Here is a 23,971-nt window from a genome sequence, read left to right as displayed (position 1 = left end):
TGCTTGCTTCTGCAAGAGACAAATGGCAGCAGTCACACCAGGAGAGTTCCTGTCCTGAAATGTGCAGAAGCCTGCTAACTTGCTAAACACTATATTCTTGATATGGCACGTAGGTCAGGTGCTGGCTCCAGAAGAAAAGTATGTCCATCTCTGTGCATCTGATGGAATTGAAACTCTTTCTTACTGCCAGACACCTGCTGAGAGAGAGCCACGCTGACCTGTCAGGAGGAAAAAATGTTATTTTTACTGTAGTGACTCCTCAGGATGCTACAGACAGGATAGGTTCTGCAGTGTGGATGTGGAAGTGTGTGATTTAAATACTTTGAGCTGATATGAGAGCTTAAGGATGCAGAGAGCTAGTGCAGAATCCTGACAGTTTCATCAGGCCATCTTTTAAATTGTGTGCTGGATACACTAGCAGCAAAGTGCAGTACAAATATACATTTGCAGTCTGAAAAAGACAAAGCACACAACAAAGTTAGCTGGATTGATGAAGGATGGTTCTGGAGTGTTGCTATATGCTAAAAATCTGCAGGCAGATTTCCTAAAAACATATGCAGATGTGTACACATACATTCATATACCCAGAAAATTATTTGGAATCATGTTTGCTCTTGGGTTTCAAGATTTTTGTTAAGTATCTGATGATTCAAAATTACCCTCTTTCAAGGTATCACTTACGTTCCTTGATCTAATATTACAACTGTTTTGCAGTGTTCTGGGGCTCTTTTACCTAAATGAAAACTGGTTTTAATCTGTGATATATTTGAGATTGTCTTATTTCACTAGTCATATTTTAATTATATTAAAAATTACAAGAAATCACACTGTTATTTATTTGTTTCTCTTTTGAGTTTCTTATTTTGTTCCAGCTGCCTTTTTAACTGGTTTTTGCTATAAAAGTGTATATTATAAATCCTTAAATGGAACTAGTGTTTGGGAGTTGGTAGATATGTATCTGTATTTTATATAGCTGGTATTTTAAGATAGTCTTTGTCCATTGTCAGTATTTTAGGAGAACTGTTTTGCTTGCAGAAGTGGCTTCCTGAGAATTCTTTCAGTGATATTGCAGTAAAAACAACAACTGAAAAAGAGCAAAAGCCTATACCTGGGGTTTGTATAGATACAAAACTTTCACATGAGATACTGGTTTGAGAGACGTCTAGGGCTTAAATATGTTTCCTGTCTGTTTTTAGTATATTGTCTTGCAGGTGTTGGGAACAGTTGGTGCTTGTCTTTATTAGCATCTGAACTGTTTCCTGCCCTGAGCAGGCAACCTGTAGTTGGCATCTGCTGTCAGTTAAACATTGTTGATTCCTTAGTGGAGATCTTTCTCTGTGGCCTCTGGACAGTGAGTCTGGCTGGGCACTTGTCACTTTGATTTGGCATTACTGGTTTGCTTCTCTCTGCTTATCACCTCCTTTGGGAGTGTAGCAGTCAATGGGCGGAAAGGGGGTTCAGAAGAAAATCAGATCTCCTGATGTCCTAATGCAATAAAATACCTTAAGTATGGAGGCTTTTTTTCTATAAGGGCAAATAAGGTAAACATGATACTTCTGCATTTAAAAAGTACAGCCACCTTTAAGGGTATTGCTGGTTGCATTTTGGTTTCGTTAAGGATTTACTCTTTCAGAACCAGCAAACAGTTTTAATGCTTTAGTAACATACTTCTCTAAAGCACTTGGCAGGCTGCATAATAAATTAAGCCTCTCAAGCTTTCTGTGAAGCATCACAGATGGAGGAACAGAGAAACATGGAGAGGCCAAGTGACTAGCTCCAGACATACAAGATGAATCTCTAGTTGTGTTGCTGGAGTGCTATGGTTAAATGCACCTGCATATGGGGAGCTTGTATGAAGCTGAGGTGAATAAAAATAAATAAATTGCTGCATATAATTGCAACACACGACATGTTTTCAACAATATTCACCTTCAACATAGATCTTGTTATTTACACAACATAGCTAGTTGTATCTGCATGGGAGCTACATCCTTACCATTGATATTTTTATGAAAGCTGATGGAGGACCAGGTGTGTATGTGGAAACTTGGAGACTGACCAGCCACAGCTTTACATTGGTGCTGTCAAGTTCAGTTTTAATTTTCCTTTATCTTAGGAGAGAAAACTGCTTTTTGGTCTCTCCAGAAAGTGCCTGTCTTAAGGACTGTCTTACAGAAGAGATTTTGTCATTGGAATATGTGTACTTTATTTCTTATTGTTCTTGTTTTGTTTAATTGTTTTAAAATTTGCTGTTCTTGCAGTCAACCAAATGTAGGTTCTTAGCAAAATCCGTGTCTCTTGTCAGACAGCGCAGGCAAAGCTTGCCTTGGAGTATACAATGTATACAGGTATATGTGTGTACTGCTTCAGTAACCTGTGTACTGAAACCTCTGATAACTTTGAAATGTGGGGTTCTTTTTCTTCAGAATTTGTTTAGATCAAAGGAGTTGACAGATTAGCAGTTTGATGCTACTGTGTGTTCCATAGCTTGAAGGACACTTTCCTTCTCTTTAACAGGTATCAGTTAATTATTTTCTTTTTAAGAAAGCAAGTTCACTCAGAGTGTTTCTATGGAGCTGGTTCATTCAGAGAGACATGTTGCAGCAAGGAACTTGCTTGTTGTGTTGTATATAATATCTTTGACATAGTTTTGAGTTGCTCCTGGCTTTTTTTTTTTTTTTTTTTTTTTTGGTCATAGCTTTGTTTTAGTTAGAGGGGTTTGAGCAAGAAAATGGTTGGAGGGGGCTAGAAGTGAGTGGAAATTACCATGGAGTCAGATGGGCAGGAGGAGCCAGGGGGAGTTCATACAGTGGCAGGGTGTGGGAACGTATCATCTGAAGTTTCAGGGGATGTGTCCTGCCTAGTAGTGTGACCTCTTGCCTAATTTGCTTTGTGTAAGTGCTTCAGATATGCCTAATGTGAAGACGATGGGAGCTTGCAAATCATCAGAATCTGTTTGAAGGAGTCAAGAAGTGTGGTAAATGATTAAGGTTTTGTTTGCTTAAAGTGTCCCGAGTTTTGGTGTGTCTGGGCTACTGACTGCTTACAGTTCCTTTGGTATGTGTGTTCAGCACTCTGCACAGGCAGATAAAGGGCAAAGTTTTTATTAACAGCAGCATAGCTCCCATCATTAATGATCTCACTCACCTTACATGTCCCAAATCTTTCTTAAAATTTCAGAATATTGACTGTTTTGAAAATGGGAACATTCCTTTTTTTTGTAAGTCTGGAGTGTGCAAAATCTTGAAGTCTTCTGAATGTAACTGAGAGCCATGCAGTTAAATCCATGCATATGACCTGAGGAGATCCTTATATTCTTGTATGCAGATGTCATGGTGATAACACAGTAATCCAGTCATTGAAATGTACTTTGTTCTGTAACTTTTAATAAAGTAAATTGCAATTCAAGGGTGTGAAATAACAGTTTACAATAGAACTGGAAAGAATAGTGCTGTATTATTTGAATTTTTTTCTTTTTTTTTTTCTTTTTTTTATTTTTGCAATGAAGAAATATTCACCTGGAAGAAATGCTGTAGTTTTTTGGGAATTTTTTTTGTATAGCATATAATTTTGGTGAAATTTTAGTGGAGATGATTTTATTCACAGTTTCATCTGCGATTTTGCAACAAGTTTGATGTTTTGTAATGTTCTGTTTGAAGAGAGGAATAAGTCCTTGTAAGGTTATTGAAACATGCAGTTGTAAAGCACTTGGAATGTAAACAGTGATTGTGAGCTAGCTGTGAGTATGTTACTTTAATAAGAATTGGGGCATGTTTAGATAATTAACTGTGCATGAATGATTACTAGTGATTTTTATGGTATTACAATTTCTTTTTCATGATTGCTTTCTCTTTTTTTCCTCCTTTCTTTGACAAGGGGAGTCATCTGTTAATTTCTGGTAGCTACCCTGTTGATACTAAATCAAAATAAGTTAATTGTGAATGGCCAAGTGGTCAGCATCTGAACTGTAAGTGGTAAATAGTTGCAATATTCTCCTTGCTGTAAAATATAATTCTGAGATGAAACTCAGTATTCTCACTTTAAGTATGTGGAGATGTAGACAAAAATTTTGAATCCAGGGTTAAATCTTAGTTATGCCTGTGTTTTCTACTGAAAGCATTTGTGTATTGCTCTTGAATTTAATAGGTGATGACTTTGCTAGTGTTAGCTGTAAGATTCAGCTGGTGCATAAAAAAGAAACTGCTTTCACTTAAATGATGAAAGAATAGCAAAATAGAAATTAGCAAGTTTTCATTTGTGTTTATGGAGAGTTTAGAATGATACAATCAGGAAGAAAAAAACCCTGTCTTTTTCACTAACATGAAACCATGTTGGAAAAAGGTAATATTATAAGATTTTTAGTAGTTTGCAAAATACTGTTGCAAGTTCAAGTATTGCAAATATAGTTAGACTAATAAAGCTATAAAATAATTTTTCAGATACTAAATCAGTAAAGAAATTATAGGTAAGATGTCCAAACTGCCTTAATTCTATTGTATCATCGTGTAACTATGCAGTAACTATGTATCCTAGTAACTTACTCAGAGGATGTGCTTCTCCTTTCTCACAGTTCTTGCAGTCTTTTTGCATTGCAGAAACATGTTAAAATCAAAATAAAAAGAGTCCAGTTTTATAAACTACAAGGATTCTTTACTCTTCAATGCTTGCAATTGAGAGACAAGTTTTAAACAGAGTCAAATGACCACATTTTAGATATCAAATAATGTACTGCACTTGAACATGGAGACATAAAATAACAAATGTGATATGAAACTAATTTAAGAAGCTTTGAAGGTGCTTTGTATTTTAACACCCTGGAAGACAGTGTAATTGGGACTTAAGAGTTCTCCTTAGGCAGAGGCTTTCTATGATGAAAAGATATTTATGATCATCTTGGATGGTATGTAATTGCAGAGTAGTTGGATAGATCATTCACAGAAGCTTCATTAACAGGGAGTTGACATTAAGAAGCAGTATCTGCCATTCAGATACACAGTTCAGCAAAGCTCACTTGTCTATCCAAGACAGGATTGTTGAAGTGCACATCACTAACATGGAGGTTTTGTGAATGATGCTCCAAAAATGCACTTTACAGATAAGGTCATTCTATGTGCTGTGCTGACTGGGGTGTTAGTGCTAGTTGGTGTTAGTGTTAGTTTTTTTTCTATACTCAGGTATTTAGACTCCTTAACAAAGAATTTCTTTTGATTAGAATGATGATTCTGTCTGGTGTTATATTATCCTTCATTACCTTTCATTAAATCCTGCACCACACTAATCTCTCACCAACCTGCTGGCAAGATTCCTGAGGCTGGTACCCTCTACAGCTCTGGTGCAGTGCAGTACTGTGCTGAGATGTGTTGCACCCCTCAAAATGTGTATGCACCTCTTCACACTGAAGCAGTTTCAGCTCATGCAAGCAGCTCCAGAGTTTGCTTCTGGTCTGCAACTTGGAGAAAATGCAAATAATTTTTAGTGGACAGATGTTCACTCACATGGCTGCTGTACCATATTCAGGCTACTTTCTGTTGAGTTGTGTTTTTTTCAGAAGCTGGATTTTGTTGAATTCAGTCTTTTGGAAAAGTAGTAATACCAGTGGTGTTTTTCCAGATGAAATGCTGTGATAGGAATTAGCTGTCACTTATGCCATTGTAATTATCACATAAAGTTGCAGATGAGTTGTTAGCATTTATTCAAATGTGCATAATAATGGATATACTTCTTTTCTTGTGTGATGCTCTTCGTTCATAAATTTGGAAGTGCTTAATTATAAGTTACAAATGTACCTAATTCCTCTTGATGTACAGGGAAAGACACTAAGAATTCAAGAAATTTGTCTAAAAGCTTTCCCCATAGATGATGAAGGAATGCATGGTTTGACTCCTCCTTTGTCCACTGTCCTGTCAGTTTGATTATGCAGTAATGAATAACAGCCCTCCAAGGACCTTTACTGTTAAAGTAAATGGGGTAAGGTTTGTTCCTTATGGTAATGTAGAAGATATTTTTGTTAAAAGGGATTGGTGAAAAAGCCTCAAAAGTGTTCTCTGTCCATACATCTTGATGAATTTTTATTGCCTTATGATGCTGGAGTGTACTTGAAATCCATGAGACAAGGCAGTGTATTTTTGCTCCTCTATCTCCTTTTTTTTCTGTCAATTCAAGGCACTGCTGAAGCCAGACACGTGCCAGAGAACGGAGTGTCTCTGAAAAGCTGTGTCTTGAACTTTATCTAGGAAACCTCTTGTTCCGATGACCCTACAATTAGATAAATCATGGAGTGCTAGGGGGCACAGCAGACTTGAAGAAAAAAATGTGGATTCTAAACACATGAAGAATCGAGCTTTAAACAGAACTGGTTGGTTGATATTTTTTTAGTTGTTGAAGGGCTAGCGTAACACTCTCAATACTGGATGAAATAAATTAGCAACTGCTTCCATGCACCCCAATCCTCAGAAATAAATGAACAATTGCTTTTCTACATCCAAATCCTGAGAAAAGTATAATGCTGGAAGGGAGATTGCTTCTAAGCAAAGTTGACAGTCCTCAGACTGCATCATAAGAAGTGTTAAGTTGTCTGCTCATGTCAGTGAGCTGTTAGGTGGGTGAGATTGCTGCAGGAAGCTGGGTGGAGGTGAAAGCATCGCTGTGGGACCAGGTCCTGTCAGCAGAGGTTGTTGCCGGCCTCTTACACGTTTGTGCCAGGAATCTGAGACGGTCACTGAGCAGAGCCATTTTCAGCAGCTTGCTTTAATCTTGGTGAAGTTTTCTTTGTGTGTGTTCTTAGGATGTTCTTCGCAGCCCAGTAAAAACATCTGAGCCTTTCATATCCTAATTTCAGTCAGGTGTCAGCAGCAGTGAAGCTGCAGCGTACCTGCTGCAAGGAGTGGTGACTCGGGGATTGCCCTGAGAAGGAGGCTCGCTACCTTCCTGGTCAAACGGATCTGAAACATTTTTATTTTTACCTCAGTGTAGCACATCTCAACTCAGCCTGCTGATACTTGATCATCAGTGATCTTCCTTGAAAGAGAAAGGCTTCTGAAATCTTAGACATGCTGCTTTGTGGTATTTGAAGAAGAAATGCTTCTTAGTGGTACTTTTTCCCTTGAAGTACCAATCAAGTACAAACTAGTAAGTCATTGCTGCTGCCACGCAGTGGAAGGTGATCTACTGCTGTGAAGAGCAGTGAGTTGGAAAGATCCTTGTAGTAGCCATGTATTTAAGATTAAAATTAAGAAAAACTGTTACCTTTCCACATTTTGAGTAGTTTATTTCACAAAAGCCACCTTTTTCTCCTGTCTAGGAAACAAGCAAAACAGCTTCAGAGACATCTGAAGCTTTCCCAAGTCTCTGTTTGAGAACACAAAAACAAAATTGTGGCTTTTTTTGTTGTTAGATAGAGTATTACATATGTGCAGATGAGAATATGACTTGTGCAGTATTCAGTGTAGCAGAAATTGAAACACAACAATAATGTGATTGAGCTAATAAACTGCTTCTTTCTTTCATTAAAAGAAAAGAGCCCCCACTAATAGGTTTTATTATATTAGCATGTATGCCTTTGAGTGACAATATTAAACCAATGATTTGTCTCAGGAGTAGGTACTGTGCACTATAACAAGTTGATGACAGATATAAGTAGTAAGTGTGTCTTCCATTGCTTTTCATTTCTTTCTTTTGCTTCTTCAGTACTACTAGATTGGCAGGTTATTTTAGACTTGGCCTGTAAATTTTTTGAAAGTCTTCAGAACTGAAATATCTTGATATTTCAGAGGGAAAACCCTTAGAGTTTCTTCTGCTCATTCTTTAGTTGATAAAATTTCCACGATTTTCTTAAGGCCTTTTTGTGCTTGATATAGGAACAAAAACCTTTTATTTACCCTCATTTAATGGCAGCAAATTTCATGAGCTTGTCTTACTAGTGGAGTAGTGGAGTTTGCTCCTTTACAGGGTGGACACTTTAACTGCAAAACTTTATTTTGTGGCTTTAAATTGGTGGTTGATCCTGTACCTTTGAGAAAGTGTTACCACTCCTGGAGGAAGGAGGGAGGTAGAGGGAATGGAATACCTCTGCATGCAGTGTGTGTGTGTGTATATATATATATATATTCTTTGATATGTTCATACTGAAGATTTGATGGACACTGGGACACTTTAGTGGCATACAGACTTGTATTGACCTGAGCCCTTCATGACCATGTTCTTTAAGGGTTGTGTCTGTAAGAGGTAAGAACACTCCCTGAGGTGTGCAGCAGGCTCTCGTCGTGGACTCACTTAGTCCAGCAAAACTGTGCTTTTACCTCCTGCAGCAAGGATGAGACTGCTGTGCCAGCACACAGTGCTGCATTGCCTGACTTGTTTGTCTGTAGGCAACATGTTGAACCAGCAGGAGCATATTCCTATCCTGGGAAATGTTTGTGGTGTGCGTGAAAGTGTACTGTGTAAACCTCGGTGTGAGAGCTGATGTGTATATGCTTTTTCAGACAGTGCAAGTCTGATTTGACTGATTGCACTTGCGGAGATAATTATTCCCTTGAGACCAGAATTCTTAGAATGAGAGCTGTTTTCTGGAGTTGTGTGATAATGGAACTATAGGCTGTTCTTCAATTTGTAGGATTTTTTTTACGGTTTTCTCTAAGTGGCCTTGGGGTAGATATTTTGTATGTTTGAGCTTTGGTTAGGAAGTTTCTCATTCATCTTTCCACCTCTTGTTATTCATTAATATTTTTTCTTACGTATTTTTCCTTGGCATAAAGTCCTCTAACTGAAAAAACCCTATAGCTGAACACTTTAAGCAGTAGCTTGATATGTATACCTACAAGAAAGAGAACTAAATCTATTTCCTTTGAAACTGTGTGATGGAAGAAGATGATGTTATTGAAAGTCTATCTGAAAGTAACTTTCTTCAGAGAGTTGCGTTACATGAGAGGCATTCCTGAAAAGAGGTGCTGTTAGAGGTGTAGGAGGCAATACAGAAAAAGCTCAGAGAGTTGGCATAAGAATTATTTGTGTCCTTTTAGACAGTACGTTTAGACAGTACATTTCCATTTAATATCCAACTGTTGATTAACAATGAGCAGACTCTTTCTATCTTGGGTGAGAAGAGAGTTAAATTAAAAGATGTTCTTGGCCTTGGCTCTTATTGTAGGGAGAAGTGAAGATCAATTAAATACTTAGCATTTTGTAAAATTACATAGGTGAGATTGAAGATTTTATTTCTCTCAATGTTTATTTGTTCATTTACACATAGTTTTCCCTACAATAAAAATTGGTCATTTTCTGAGAGATATTTTTCTGATAATGCTGTTTAATTTTCAATAATAATAATAATAATAATGTTACTAAAGAGATGGGCTAGAAAGGTGTGAAAAATTCATTTTTGTAAGACTTTCTTTAATCCTTAATAACTTAAGTCCTTAATCAAAAAACCAGAATTTCTGTCAAGATTGTCACACAGTGCTTGTAAAACACACTGAAAGTTATTTTATTAGTTGCTTGTTCTATTGTCATAGTGAGGTCCCAGCCAAAATGAAGGGCCCCATTGTGGTCCCAGTGTATGGACAAATAGTAAGAGAATACTGAAAGGCTGCAATCTAAACAGGCAGGGCAGACAAAGAGCATATTATCCTGATTTTACAGATGGGATACTGAGGCACAGAAAAATCTAATCAGGGTCATGCAAAAATGTTGTTTGGGAGCCAGGAATTAAGCCAGCTCTCTCCTTCAGTCCAGTTGTACTGCCTTAAACCAGAGTCACTCTTCTGCAGAAGATAATACAGCTTTGCAGGCAAGAGTGTAAGTGCCAGTTGTGTCTTGCTGAGTGTTGATGAAGGAAACACCAGTTGGAGGATTAAAGACTGCTTCATGGCAGCCTGCACAGAAGAAATAGGAATGAAGGAGTTTTTGTGGCCATGGGATTTTTCTCTGTAGGACTGTTTTACTGCATAGATAACTTCTTCTTAGTGTGCGTTGAAGAAAATGAAAGAAGAAAACCTGCTATCCTTGTAGTATTTCATTACTAGCACTCCAAATGTTTGAATTAGTAAAAGTATTGCAACCCAATTGTATTTAAAACATTTTTTTGCTCCAAATTCAGTAATCCTTAATATGACTATTACTAGTCCCTAATATGACATATTCAATATTTCCTTAAAAAAAAAAGGTCAGTAAATGTCAAAGAAGTTATTTTTCTTTTAAACTTTATTTTTTAGTTCACTAATATTTGTTCACTTAATATAAGATCATTGAAGCTATGAGGGAAATGGGGAAAAATAAGGAAAAACCACTTTAGTACTCACTCTGACTCACTCTAAAATATGATGTGTATTACAAAGGTACTGTTGTGAAGTTTACAGAGGAGTTGTTAAATTATTTTGATTCTTTGTCAACCAGCATTTGGTATCTCCAGAGCTTCATCTTACTGCTTCTGCAGGACCAGTATGTTCATGGTGTTTCCAAACCTGTTTAGTTTATTTGGCTATGTATCAGAAAGCTTAATCATCTTTATGCAGAAAAATCAAAACACTGTATTTCTGTGAGTTACTGTAGTTAAGTTGCAGATGACATCTCTTCCTGTGACAAAGTGTGTTTTCCCAAGGTAGAAGTTGTCAGAGTCCACCTGCTGCGGAAAGTATGGATGTGGTGCAACCCTCTAACTGTTGCTGAAGGTCAAATGTCTGATTCCAGAGAGTTATCCATCAATCTGAGCTGAAATTTAGTGCCATCATCCATGAAGGGTACTACTTGTGCTGACAAGTCTCATTTGCAGTGAGACTTCTCTTGATACATATTTGAGAAAGAAAGAATTGTTCTGTTGCTCTGTGGTGGTTTGTGGAGACTGCCTAGTTAAGGTGCATGAGGTTCACTTTGAATTATGAGAGAAATGAAGATGATTTCCAGCTGTTCCTCCCCTTGTGTCTGCCCGTGGGATGTTAAGAAATCAGAATTCTAATGTGGAGATTGATGATTTTCCTGCACATTTCCCTATCCCTTATATACACACCTGTGTGTAGCCATGCTCACTCTCTGAGGTTTTTGATAGTGATAGATGTGAGATCTAAGACAAATCCACTGTATCTGCAGGGTTAGAAAGTCTCTGATCAGCTCTTTGCCATGCTTTCCATACTCAGGAGTCTGGGGACAGTTATGCTATATGTTACATAGATGAAATGCCACTTCTTCTTCTGGATATGGAGTACATGGTCTGGATCCTTATAAATAATGTGTCTTTTTTTCCTTGCCCTCAGTAATTTAATTTTTGCTGTCATTTGATAATACTATTGCTCTCCTGAAGATTTCCAGACATAAGCAAGATGAAATTTGTAGCTGGAGGTGCTATCTTTAATTAGACTAAATGTATCTGGTTGGGGAAATAGAGATATTTGGTGGCACACTTCTCCTTAAATCCCAAAAGCCAGATCTAAAGGTTAACCTGTTGTTTGAAAATACTGTTTACATTTGCATTATTCTTCTAGCTTGCTTTTGAACACATTTAAAGCCTATTTCTTCCATGTATTTTGCTCACCTAGATTTTTGAGGGATGTTTGGTAACCGATTTGGGGAAAATTTGATTTTGTTTTGGGGTTTTTGTTTGGGGTTTTTTTCATTTGTTTATGTCTTTGGATCTGAATATGTTTAACTGGTATCTATTTTACAAGATAGCAGTATTTTCTTCTGGGTATGGACTGCGCTGTTTTGTAATACAAACTTCATAAGCAGTTGCTATAGTTCCTGAAATATGTTGTTGTATGTAAAATAGAAGGCAATTCAAAATCCAGGTTCCTGAGAAAGAAGCTCCTTTAGATAATTTCCCTGAAGAACGATCTAATAATTAAGGAAAAATGTAGGTACAGTTAACAATTTTGTAACTGTTACTGGAGTTGTTACAATTGCCTCGTGTTCTTATGTTACAATTACACTTACCTTACTGAAAACTAGATACTGTGTGATTGAGTGATGTCCATTTCGATTACAAACCCTGGTTTTATTGTCCTCACCCTGCTAAACTGACATGAAAAACAGATAAATGGTGTCGCAGGCATGCAGCACACTTTTTGACATGTGAGTTTTGTGTTTTCCAACAGTCTTGTGATATGTTAATCTGGTAGCCCAGGCAATTCTGGTCCTCTATTGCCAAATTACCTTAGACTGGCATGGTAAATAGCCTACATAAATGACATAAAAGCCTTCAGAATTATGGAAGAACAACATTGTCACATTTTCCTGTGCTTATTTCATTCTTCTCTTTATTGGTATGTAGTGTCTTATGCAAAACAGTAATGTCAGTGTTGCATAGTGTGCTGTATAATCCCTTCCAAACAAAAGTTGTTACAAAAGATATGCAGATATGGTTAATCCACAATATTTGTTTAGATCACTGGTACCCAATTACGAACTTTTGTTTTTTCCTTTATTATGGGTCTTTGGGGATAGAAGGCGCCATTTCCATCTTCAGTACCATTTCATAACGCCTAGATAAGGCAGTGGAGTACAAAGTCTTTCTGCGTCATTGGGGCTGGTGTTTATTGGTTACACTATAATTAATGAACTATTCCCAGCATTCTTTAGGATTGCCACTGTCCTCATGATTGCTCTAACCTGGGAGGCAGCATACCATTCAACCATACTGGACTGGTTTTAAGGTGTCAGGACTTTGACTCTTTACCACACTGACACTTAAGTCTATTTGCTGCTTTTTGCCTACTTTTTTTTTTTTTCCTTTATGATGATCATGTTTCATTTATTGTTGCTGCTCCTGAGAAGGCCAGTATTTCTGTTTTCTTCTCATTGATTTTCTTTCTTGCTTGACTTTTTAGCATGTAGAATCCTAAGTTCCTTGTATTAGCACCTGAAGGGCATCAGTCAGGACTTATGACTGTTGTGTTTGGTCCTGTGTTAGTTCTGTCATGTATATTTTAATTTTATTTTGTCCTCAACTTCATGATTACTTTAAACATGAGCTGCATTTTTCCATCAGAAAATGATCTTGAGCATTATTTTGTGGCTCTGACCCTGAAGTTAGCCACAGTTTCAGCAGGATCTTGGAGTAAATGACATCCAGCGATCTCTTTCAGCTTAAATCATTCTGTGATTAATTTGCAACTGTGACTGACATTTTCAGGGGTAAAATGCAATTTATTCTGGTGAACTAATTACTGAAGTGACTTACTGGTTTTTGTGTAAGAAAGGAAAACTGCACTCGGGGGAGAATAAGCTCATGTTAAATGGAAAGAGTGTGACATTTATTTCTATGATAAGACCAACCTGTCTATGCAAGTGTGTTTAACTGCTGTCTGAATAATGCCCTGAAGATTGTCTTTTTATTGTTTCAGTTTCAAGTTTCAATTCACCATTCAAATTACTTAGTGTTTTAAGTAATCTCAAATGTAGAAGTAATCTACTGCACTGAAAGATTTTGTACTTTACTCCAGTTCTGGAATGATGTACAGATTTGTCGCTTCTGTGGAACAAGAGGGAAATATTGAGCTCAATTCTAGATGTACAGTTTAAAAATGTGTATCTCCAGGAGCTGGAAGAATCACATATATTTGGTTTTGTCCATTGCCATTTTTGCCGTTGCTTTTTTTTTAGCTTTTCTTTTTTAATTTTAAATCAGGGTGCAGTGCATCTTGAATAGTCTTTCTCTTCCCCTCCTTGCTCCCCTTTTCTCTCTTGGCACATGAACATCACTTATATTTTTCAAAGCAGGCTTTGTGGGTATATTTAGTGGAGCAACAGATATCTAAGTGAACGTTTAAAGTGTGTATAATTTATAGCAAAAGATCATCATTAAAACTTGATATCCCACGCAATACTGTGAGGTCTTACTGTTTGACAACCTTAATTCTGCAGTGGAAGAATGTTTTAGATTATTTCTAGCTTGTGTTTTATTATACAGTGGGATGTAAATGATTATGAATTATATAATAATAGAGAAGGAACTTCATGAAAGTCATCTGCCTTCGATTGTTACTAAAAATAATTCCTTTCTATGTGTTATTGGAGAAGATAGAAAGTCGTATGTGACATCTGCATTTTTGTGTTTGTGCCACAATTTGCAGAAGCAACATTTTCTATTTTTTATTTTTATATTTGTGTTCTTAATGCACATTTCACTAAATTGATGTCTTACAAAACTATATCATATGGCTACAGCTCTCTTTTTATTTGCAAATGTTAGTAATAGAACACCTACAGGCGAAAGTTGTATTCATTTTTCAAGAGCCATAGCAAAGTATACACAAAATAATAATTTAAGATTTTAATCTATGAAAGTAATTTTGAACAGGCAACATTCACTGTTTCAGATTTCCACCTATATGGAATATCTTTCCTGTGATATGGGCTGCTTTTGCATTCTGTTGGTTCAGTAGCTTGTTTTCAAGCAGGCTTTTGTCACTGTGTAGTATCAAGGGGCACGGCTGTGTCAGTTGTGGTTCATTTTGAGGGGATGATGATTCAGCACTGCAAGGAGTGAGGTATGTGTGGATGGCCTTTAGGAAAGTGTATGGGTACTGAAAAATAAGTTACCACTTCTTTTTGCCATCAAGAGTCTACTTTGAATCTGCTGGAAGTATCTTCCAGTAAAATGAGGCCACTGATGAGGGCCGTGGAGTGCTTTTACCTTGTGGGAGGGCTGGGCCAGTGTGTGATGAGTAATGCATGCTATGGTCACTTTTTTCATTTTTAGGGGCTAGGCAGTGTTTGGTAGAAAATAAATACTCTGTACAATTGCTTTTCTGTCCTTCCTTTCATACCTTGATAATTATTTCAGTAGCATTTGATAGTCTCTCACCTTATTCAATAGTTATTGCCTGTCTTTCTCAGTGGCCTTGCCTCTTTCCATGAAAAAGTCTTTCCTGAGCTGACTTTAGAGGCATGTTTTCTTCCCCAATAGTTATCTTTTCTGAAAAGCTTATCACGATTTTTTCTGACTAAGCAGGCAGGGAGATGTGATTATTGCCTTTAGGAGACAGTTTTTTGTGTGGAGAGGCCATTGTCTTTTTTTGTTCCACACAGAAGGTCTGAATAGTCAAATGGCTGCAATCTGATCTAAGAATGATACCAGTGTCTGAAATAATCTTTCAGTCTTGGCTATTTGAGTAGGACATGGTAGCACTGAACTGTTCTCATTAAAAACAGAAAAACCTGTATAGCTGTATATATAGCTGTATATATACAGCTATATACCTATAAAAGGTATATTGCTGTTAATCTTTTCTACTTTATTTTAAATTTCAAATTTTCCTTGCTTTATTCATTGGAAATTCTCTGATCTGGATTGCATTTGTAGTATTATTGCATCTAATAAAGTGTATCCCCAGTTGGACTTTGTAGTGAGACAGTATTAATATGTTGTGCAATTTCAATGGAAAAGTAATTTATATCATTACAAATCATGAATTTAATCATGAAAACAGATTTGTGCCAATCTGGTTAACATGAATAAACTAAGAGAGGTAGTTGAACCTGTTTGGACTTAAAGAATTTTCTTTTCTTAAAAACTCCTGCATAGTGAGAGTTTTAAGGAATCTTAAAAGCCTGAAAGATGGTGTTTAATTTAAGATTTTTTTATCTATTCTGATTCAATAAGAACAGTATATATGTGTGCTGTGATTCTTATTTTCAACTTGCAGTCTTGTGACCTCGAGATTCTTGGATTATTTTAAGTGGATTTTTGAGAGGGAGCTGACAACTTCATACAGGAGACTCACATTTACAATGAACTACTTCTAGGCACCTGCAAAATGAAAAAAACTTCCAAAATGCTGCTTCATGATGTCACTTACTCTGCATCTGTGCATCTCACAGCAGCATTTTGGTGTGTTCTCCTACATGTCTGTGCAGTTGCTTTGTATATCAACCCGTATGGACTATGAAAAAAACCCCTCTCAAACAGTGCTATTTACCTGCCAGCTGCAGTGGTGTTTGCCAGGGTAGTGGAGCAAGCTCACAGGACTTTTCCTTCATTGCTCTGGCTCCTTGGCAGTGCCTGATGAAAAGATAGATGGTTTTGTGATCCTCTGAACTAACCTGATTCCTTTTCCCACCTATGTCCTTAAATGGTTTTTGCCAGTATTAATACCTTGTGTTTTTTATAAGTTACTCCCTGAAGCCAGAAATCATAAAAACTCAGACTCAGACCCAGCCATGCTTTAGACACCTCAGAGATGGACTTGTTTTAAAGGTTAGGATACAGACCTGTGAAGGTTAAATGAACTTAAGGAATTTAAAGTGGAAAACAGTTGTAACTTTTCTGTTTGTGAAGGGCAAAGTCTCTGTGTTTTCATAAGAAGATTGTCACCATACCTTTCAAACAGCAGAAAAAAATACTTTGAGATGTTTTAACTATTAAAAAGATATTTCATAACTGTAATTAAATGCATGTTTTTGAGCTGAGACTTTGTGTCAAATCATACCCAGAAGAAGTACTCCTTTCTGTGGAGTTTACAGTGCTGTTATTGGAAATCTGTAGATTGTGATCAAAACTATCCAGCTAAGAACTGCCACTGTAAAATAATTTTTAAGGTCACTGAATTATCATATTAAAACAATAAATAAAATAAAAAGGCCTGTTTTAGTGCCTGCTTAGGGGTCTGTTTATCTGTTTTACCAGTAAGGAAGATTTGATTGAACCTAACTTTGCACTCCTGGCTTCACCACAAGTACCAGAATACCTCACCACCAGCATTCTTTTAATTTAGGCTGAAAAGGTGTCATGTCTGGGTAACCTTTCAACTGGATTTCATAGCCTGGTACAAGCAGTAACAGAAAGAAAGAGTTTTTGTTTTCAGTAGATAAAGGAACAATGTACATCATATCATACTATGAAATACCTGCAGGTTGGTGGGGCTGGTTTGTGCCCAAGAATTCTTGAATGAGCCTCTTTGGATCTACCTGTGGTAGTGCCTGTGTTACCATGAGTGTGATACCCTGTTCCTCTGGGCTTTTTGGGAGCTGAAGACATTTTGCACTTCCTCGTGCCAAGCACTGCCATCCTAAGCAATGCCAGAGGCCAGGGCAGAATTACTTTTGAAAGTAGTTCTAGGGCCAAAATAATTGCTTTAGTAAAGAACTAGTGAACTAAGGTACTTGCTTGAGTCAGTTTTTGAAAGAAATCACTATTTTTTAGAAGTACGTGACTTACTGGAGAAGTAGGATTTAGTTGTTGATGTTTTATCAATCACAGCTGCTGTTTTACATGTTTGTTCTCTTGATTTTCCTCCTGTTTAAAAACCACCAGATTAACATTTCAGTCTACGTTTGTAAGTTCTGTAATAGATTTCAGACGCTTCTGAGTAACACTGAAATTTGCAACATTTTATTTTTATAATCTGAGAGGTAGTGTGATCTGTGGGGCCACTGCTTGGCATGGGGTTACTAGTGCAGCAGCACATTCATTAGCAACACTGGGTATGGTGACCTGATCCCACTGAAATGCGTAAAAGTGACTGGAGTTTCTGTCCTCCAAGCTGAGCTGTGGTGGGTGAGTGTGTGTGCTTGTTCTTAAGTTATAGCAATGAAGAGTAGAACAGGTTACCTCACATGTAATGTTAGAGTTCTGAGGACTTCAGTTAGTAATTTAAGCCCATTTTACTCTGTTTGTAATGGCTTAAGAATGCATGTATTGCATTATGTGTTTCATCTGAGAGGGACAAGTGCCTGTCATCATCTGACTGTACCTGTCTTTGGATTTCATTAAATTCCTCATACCATCACCAAGAAATACCTTATTAACCAACTTTGTCTCTTCCCACAGTGTTTGTTGGGGACAAACAGCAGGGTGTCAGAACTAGGGAAGGGCATTTGCACAGAATCAGAAATTTCATATGGCGTGGCATTCCTGGCTGTATTTGAACTGTAGGATCCTTGACCTTGGTTATTTTAACTAGCTTTTAAGCAGGAGCTTTTCTCTAGCAACTCAAAGTCAAGCTTAGAATATTGTAACATAGAATATAACCTATGCAACATGTTTTCTATAACAGGCAGAGATTTTTAAAAAAAATACTCCTTTACTGTTTCAACATTTGACCAGTACAGAAATGCTTATTCCACTTCTTGGCAGTAAGTGTTAAGAAAAGGTGTTGCAGTCTGTGTTCTGTCTCAGACTGAGGGATGAGACTGCAGCATTAGTACAGGACCTTGAAACCCAAAAGAGGGAAAAAAAATCTCTTTAACATAGTAAGAAGCTCTTATGGAGCACTGTATACATTTGCTTTGTGTAAATTAGTATAACAGTAATGGCCCTACAGTATTTTCAACTTTTTTTTTTCTTAATAGATATTTAAAGCATAACTTCTAATTCTTGTATATATTTTTAACTTTCCCACAGATATGCACTTATTTGGCCATTATCCAGCTCATGATGATTTCTATCTTGTAGTGTGCAATATCTGCAATCAGGTAGTCAAGCCACAGGTTTTCCAGTCACACTGCGGTAAGTGAATGTTTTCTTTCCTGAATTACAGTGCCAAACTGGCGTATGGCTCTCGTAAGAATCATTGCATACAATCCTAACACAGGCATTGCAAATAGACTTTTCTGGTTCTCTCGTGTTCTCTCCACAGAAAATACCAGCAATGCCTTCAAATAAGCATATTTCCTGTAGAGGAAGTTAAAATAGTTGTTCTGGAATCTGAGCTTTTCAAGTTGAACTTGTTACACTAAATTAACGTGTTACAACAAATAAATCCTGTTAGTTGGAGACTAGCTAGGCTAAAACTATTATGACCTGCTGTTGGATTGTCTTTTATCAAAGCTGCAGGTTGAGGTCTATGATACTGATCTACATTAACTAGAAGTTGGATGTTATGGATTGTTTTCTGATGGGATTCATGCATATCTATATATAGGGTATATTTTTATATTTATCCTAAGGTTTAAATTTTTTACAAAATTGGCATTTTGAAACGCATTTCTTAAATAAACATTTTTCTAGAGAGTCTTGAGAAGCACGTGCATATATTAATTTCTCAGTTAGTATGACAACAAGGTGATGATTTTTATGTTGACTATTTGAAAGCAGAATTACTCCAGTTAGAAATTTTTGGTGTTGATTAACAAACTACTTTCAATTATTTCTGAAAAACTTCATCCCAAGATCTGGTTTATTTATTACTTCTCTAGTGGTTTATTTGTTATTTGTCCAGTGATTTGTTTCTGTGGTGATTTTTTTGTTGTTTTGTTATTTTTTAAGGTGTGCAAAGAGTGACTGGACTAGCTAGCTTTGTATGAGGTTCAATAAAACTTAGTTTATTCAAAATAATTTGAAGGTGATTGCATAATAATGAAAGGCAGCTACTACTGAGGATGGAATCAATGAAATACATTACGAAAAAGAATAGCCCAGGAAGATTTACTTGTCTAAATACAAGTAAACACATATCCTGTACCTCTTTTAGTTTTTTTTGGCAACAAAGCAACTCAGTAATGGAAAAATGTAAGTGGGGTGGACAGAAAAAGAGTTTATTTACTTTTAAAGACATATTGCCAGAATACCGGGTTGTGTTTGTATGGATAGACTGCCAACAACAAACCAGGAGTAACTGCATTCACCTTGGGAGGCAGTTCTAAGACTGGCCACCAGCTTTGACCTAGATTGAAATAATTATGAAAAAATGGTTATAGTGAAACACAGCTTTCTATCCAGTGAATGAGAAAAGATCTAGAAGTGTTTTCTAGGGTGAAAAAAGCTTATTAATGTAATGGTGGGGACAGGTGTTGATTTCAGTGTGTTAACAAGCCATCATGCTATTTTTTTCACAATGTGTTTATTGTCCTTAGTCTTGTATGGTTCCTTTCTGCCCAGCTTCAGGTATCTTATGATTGTTTCAGTAACAGAAAAGCTTCTCTGCATGTGGCTGTAGGTACAGTGGGTACATAAACATGGAACTCGTGCCTGGATAAAATGTGCTTCAGGAGCTGTGGCCTTCCAGAGCTGAGCTCTTTCCTGGGCATTAACCTGGTTTGGTGAGCAGTGTGAGAGCTGGTCCTGTGTTCAGGTAGTAGGTGCATAGAATAATGTTACTTCTAGATGAGAGTAAATTCCTCTGTGTTAGAAAGGATTTTTGAGCTCTTTGTAAGTAATGTATTGCCATCAGTGTTAGTGTAATGCATGGAAACTACAAAGATCCCATGAGTTACTCTGTTTTTCTCTTTTCTCCATTACTCCATTATTTTTACTATTCCCTTTACTTCATCTTCATTAGAGCAATTCTTTCACACTGGGTGATTGAATGATAAGTTATGAATTGCTTGATTGAAGAGCCTAAGGTCAATAAAGACTTGGAAAAAAACTGTATTGTGTTAAAAAAACCCCCAGAGAATACTGAAAATAATTGACCAGAAGTCTGGAAGATTGTACTTAATCTAGTCAGACTTGTTTCAGAAAAGGTATACTGGAATATTACTGAAGGGCCTGTGAAAGGGCTTTAAATATATAAATAAATTATTTTTTAATGAAGAAACAATAGAGGTAATGTACTAAAATATAAAAGAAATTTTAGAAGATAGAAGGTCTCTTCAAAGTCTCATGAATTGTTATAAAATAACTAATAATTTATTTTTTTAAAAGTAATCTGTTAAAAATACTCATATATGTGAAATGCATCTACTAATTTATCGTTTTCATTAGAAATTAGTAAGATTTAAAGAAGACCTACACAGAGATGTTATTAATTGATCTGTAGTTGCATTATCTGGTTAGGAAATTATAGAAATCTCCTGATAGAAAACACATCAACCATGAACTGCTTGTAGTTGAATAATTTTTTGCTGGATGTGTTATGGTTCCAGTAGTCTGTTGAGAAAGGCCTGGACCAGGCCTCATTTGAGACATTGATTCTGGCTGCACAGAGCTCTTCTTTGAAGCAGCATTATTTCATTTTCTGTTCTATTTAGAGTTTTATCACCTTCAGACACATTCATTTTTGTGGATCAGACTTTCTTTAATTAGAGGATGCAGCAGAATGCTTTTAAATTCAGTGATGCCAGGCAAGTCTGTCAGTAGACTTTGAGATGTTTTAGACTATCACATTTACCACAAAATGCATTATTACAGGTATTGAATCGCTGCTTCAAGGCTGGAGTACGGACAATGGAATGAGAAAGGATTAGAAGGCACTACTGGTTTTTTGGCTCTTGGAGGTTGTGTCATGGGGAGTCTTTATTGCTGTTGACAAGGGCTTGTAGAGATCTATCCCAGAATCTCCCACAAAGTGTGGTTTGTTGCTAATATCCCTGGTAAGATCCAATCCATATCCTCTCAGTAAGAAATTAGGTCCATGCCAGGCACATGCTTTATGTTTCTAGGTTCCCTGCATTGTGACTTGAAGGTCTTGGCTTCGGAGCAGCGCTGGAATGCTTTAGTTTAGCAAAGGTTTTTGTAACACTTCTCTTGAGCCCTTGCTGGCTTCTGCCTTTCTCCAGAGTGTAAGAAGACCCACTGTTTCATTTGCCTCTGATTTCAGACATGTGGCAGCCATCCTTGTTGATGGCTCTGCAAAGTTGTGAATATTATAGAGGCAGATGTTGTTTTAAGGGTTTGATTCCTGGAATATCAAGCAGGAAAAAAAAGAAAAATCTGGTTGCGGTTCAAGTTATTTTTAATAGCAGGCAGTGCATCATAGAACCTTAGGCAGTAGAAATCAGGAAGGTAAAAGAAGAGATCTGGCTAATTACAGGACTGACTTGCTGGGCTCGAGAGTATATGTAGTGAACACATCACAGAGCTTGGTGTTGCAAAGTAACAGATCTCTTCTAGCCTGAAAATCACAGAAATACTGAGCTATTTTTAACGGTAGTTTCACATCCTTGCATCTTCAGGATAAACATACCATTTGTTAGTATTAAACCATTCATTTATATAAGATGTAAGCCTACCTGGAAGAGACTTGTTGTTATAGGCTGCTGGATAAACCATGTAAATCAGATAAGTTCTTGAGGTTGTTTGGTATTATTGTGCACTTATAAAATAGTATATCATAATGTCATCAACAATAGAGTAGAAATTGTGGTGTTTGCTTCTGAAGCCATTTCTTTTGAGTAACTTCTTGTTACTCAAAAGATACTCAAGATACTTTTACAGTATCTTGGATTTATTTTTTTATTTTTAATGTATGAACATGTAGTTGTATTTATTCCTTCACAAAGTAATTTGAAGTAAGAAGTCAGTCTGGATATGCAGCTTGTAGCATTCCTGAGTGTACTTGGCATGTAAGGAATTGTAATTTTGATTTTCAGAAAATTTGAATTTGTTCTCAAATGCCAACCTCAATGAAGATCACTTCTTGGAACATCAAAATATTGTGCCATAGTACGACACTGAAGTATGATAATGTTCTTGATGTTTGTTTAGGTTTTTTTGTCCATCTGTTTTCTAGGAGACTTTTAGGCTGGCAGTCTGTGCTTAACTCTGTCCCTTTGACTTCTGTTAACTCTAATTCTGTGTCCTTGTTAAATGCTGGTGAAGATGGCAGCCCGTACCATTTCCCAGGAGACATTTCCATTTTCTTTTGGCACCAGAAAGATTGAAGCTTCATGTTCTTATACTGCATTGTGCTTTACTAGACTAAAGAGCATCAGATACAGTTCTGGTTATTTTTTTTGTGTTTTGTACATTAATAGTCTTGTTAACTTTGGTCTTTCCCAGTTAAAAGGAAAACCTCTCATAAAATGTAGCTCTGGCACAGTGAGGATCAAGCAGTGTACTTTTAGTGAGCTTGTCAAGACATCTTGACTTACACTGTGAGCAAACTAATTAATGATGGGATAGTGTTAAAAAATGGAAAAAGTTGGGGGGGATGAGGTGGGGGAAGAGGTGAATTAGCCAAGCTAAATAATGCAGTTTGGTTAAACAATAGCAGCAGTATAACCATCAAAGGGAACTTCCACATATGCTCTGGAACAGTTTCCTGTTCCAGAAATCCCAATCCCAAAGCTGTGGATGGTGTCTTAATTAATTGAATAGTTAAGATCCCCATTTGATGAAGTTGTAGCATACAGAGGAAACCAGTTTTCCTTCATTAAGGAGAAATTACCTCTTTTTTTTTTTTGATAACTTCTTTACTGGAGGCTTGTTGATATCTATCCTGCCTGCCTATAAGTTTCTTTTAACAGGCTTCAAATTAAGGAGTAGAAATTCTTATTCCTTATAAAAAGAAAAAAAACCTACACTTCGTTTTCATTACTTCTGAGTTATATATCCTTGGATTGATATCTTCATGTCCTCATGAAAGTTGCAAAAGGATATTTCCTTTTTATCCTTCTGTTTGGCTGTGTGAGTGTCATTTAAAAGGAAAGCAAGCTAAAAAGTAATGGAGCACTGAAGAATATAAATAAATAATTTTGCCTTCCATATCATAAGTATTTTCCTGAGAGAGATTATATATTTTGAATTACTCAGACTAGCTATTTTACATTGTGCTTGTAGTGCACTACAATTTAATGAACCATGATTAAAGACAAGAAGGCTGAACTTGAAGTATTAATAAGAATGATTGGATTTTTTAATACTAGCTTGAGCATTACTAGTTGGCATCTTTCTTGCATAGGGAAGATCCAGGTGTGAGTGTCATATTTGACAGATTATTCTGTTTGTATATTTTCAATTATTCAGTACCTTGGTTTTTATTAAATACAACTGTTTGGGGATTTGTAATTGTTAATACTTTATTCCCTGCATTTGGCCTTTTATCAGAGACCCTTTTTTGCCCTTAAAGGGCAATTACATTTTGAGTTATTTTCCTGTTACTGTGATTTTCTTTATTCTTAGCCGTGTCAAAACTTGTTCTATGGTATCATTATTGATTAAATAACTTTCTACTTGTCACATGTTTAGGTTTCACTGCATTAAAAAATATAAATAATAAAAATTGGTCTCGTCCCTATGACTTCTTTTTAAAACTTGAAAAAGTAGCAGCTAGACTAACAGGATTCAGTTTTTTCCTTTAGTAGGGGTAGGGACAGAAGGAAGATG

At 36.6% G+C, this 23,971-nt stretch overlaps 1 protein-coding gene across 3 annotated transcripts in view; it reads left to right on the top strand.

Moving 5' to 3' along the window:
- ATXN7L1 (ataxin 7 like 1) overlaps positions 1–23,971 on the top strand; it is a 111,139-nt gene that overhangs the window by 17,484 nt on the left and 69,684 nt on the right. For 2 of the 3 annotated variants that reach the window (XM_038153008.1, XM_038153009.1), the window contains exon 3: positions 18,329–18,433. The exons of the other annotated variant lie outside the window; for it this stretch is intronic. In XM_038153008.1, the coding sequence (XP_038008936.1) occupies positions 18,329–18,433 (105 nt within the window). The remainder of the gene's footprint in view (positions 1–18,328; positions 18,434–23,971) is intronic. 3 annotated transcript variants of the gene reach the window in all.

This window comes from Motacilla alba, chromosome 1A (genome assembly GCF_015832195.1).
Source record: "Motacilla alba alba isolate MOTALB_02 chromosome 1A, Motacilla_alba_V1.0_pri, whole genome shotgun sequence".
Classification (NCBI taxonomy): domain Eukaryota; kingdom Metazoa; phylum Chordata; class Aves; order Passeriformes; family Motacillidae; genus Motacilla; species Motacilla alba.
The sequence above is the reverse complement of the archived record's forward strand: the minus strand, read 5'-3'. Positions and strand labels throughout refer to the sequence as shown.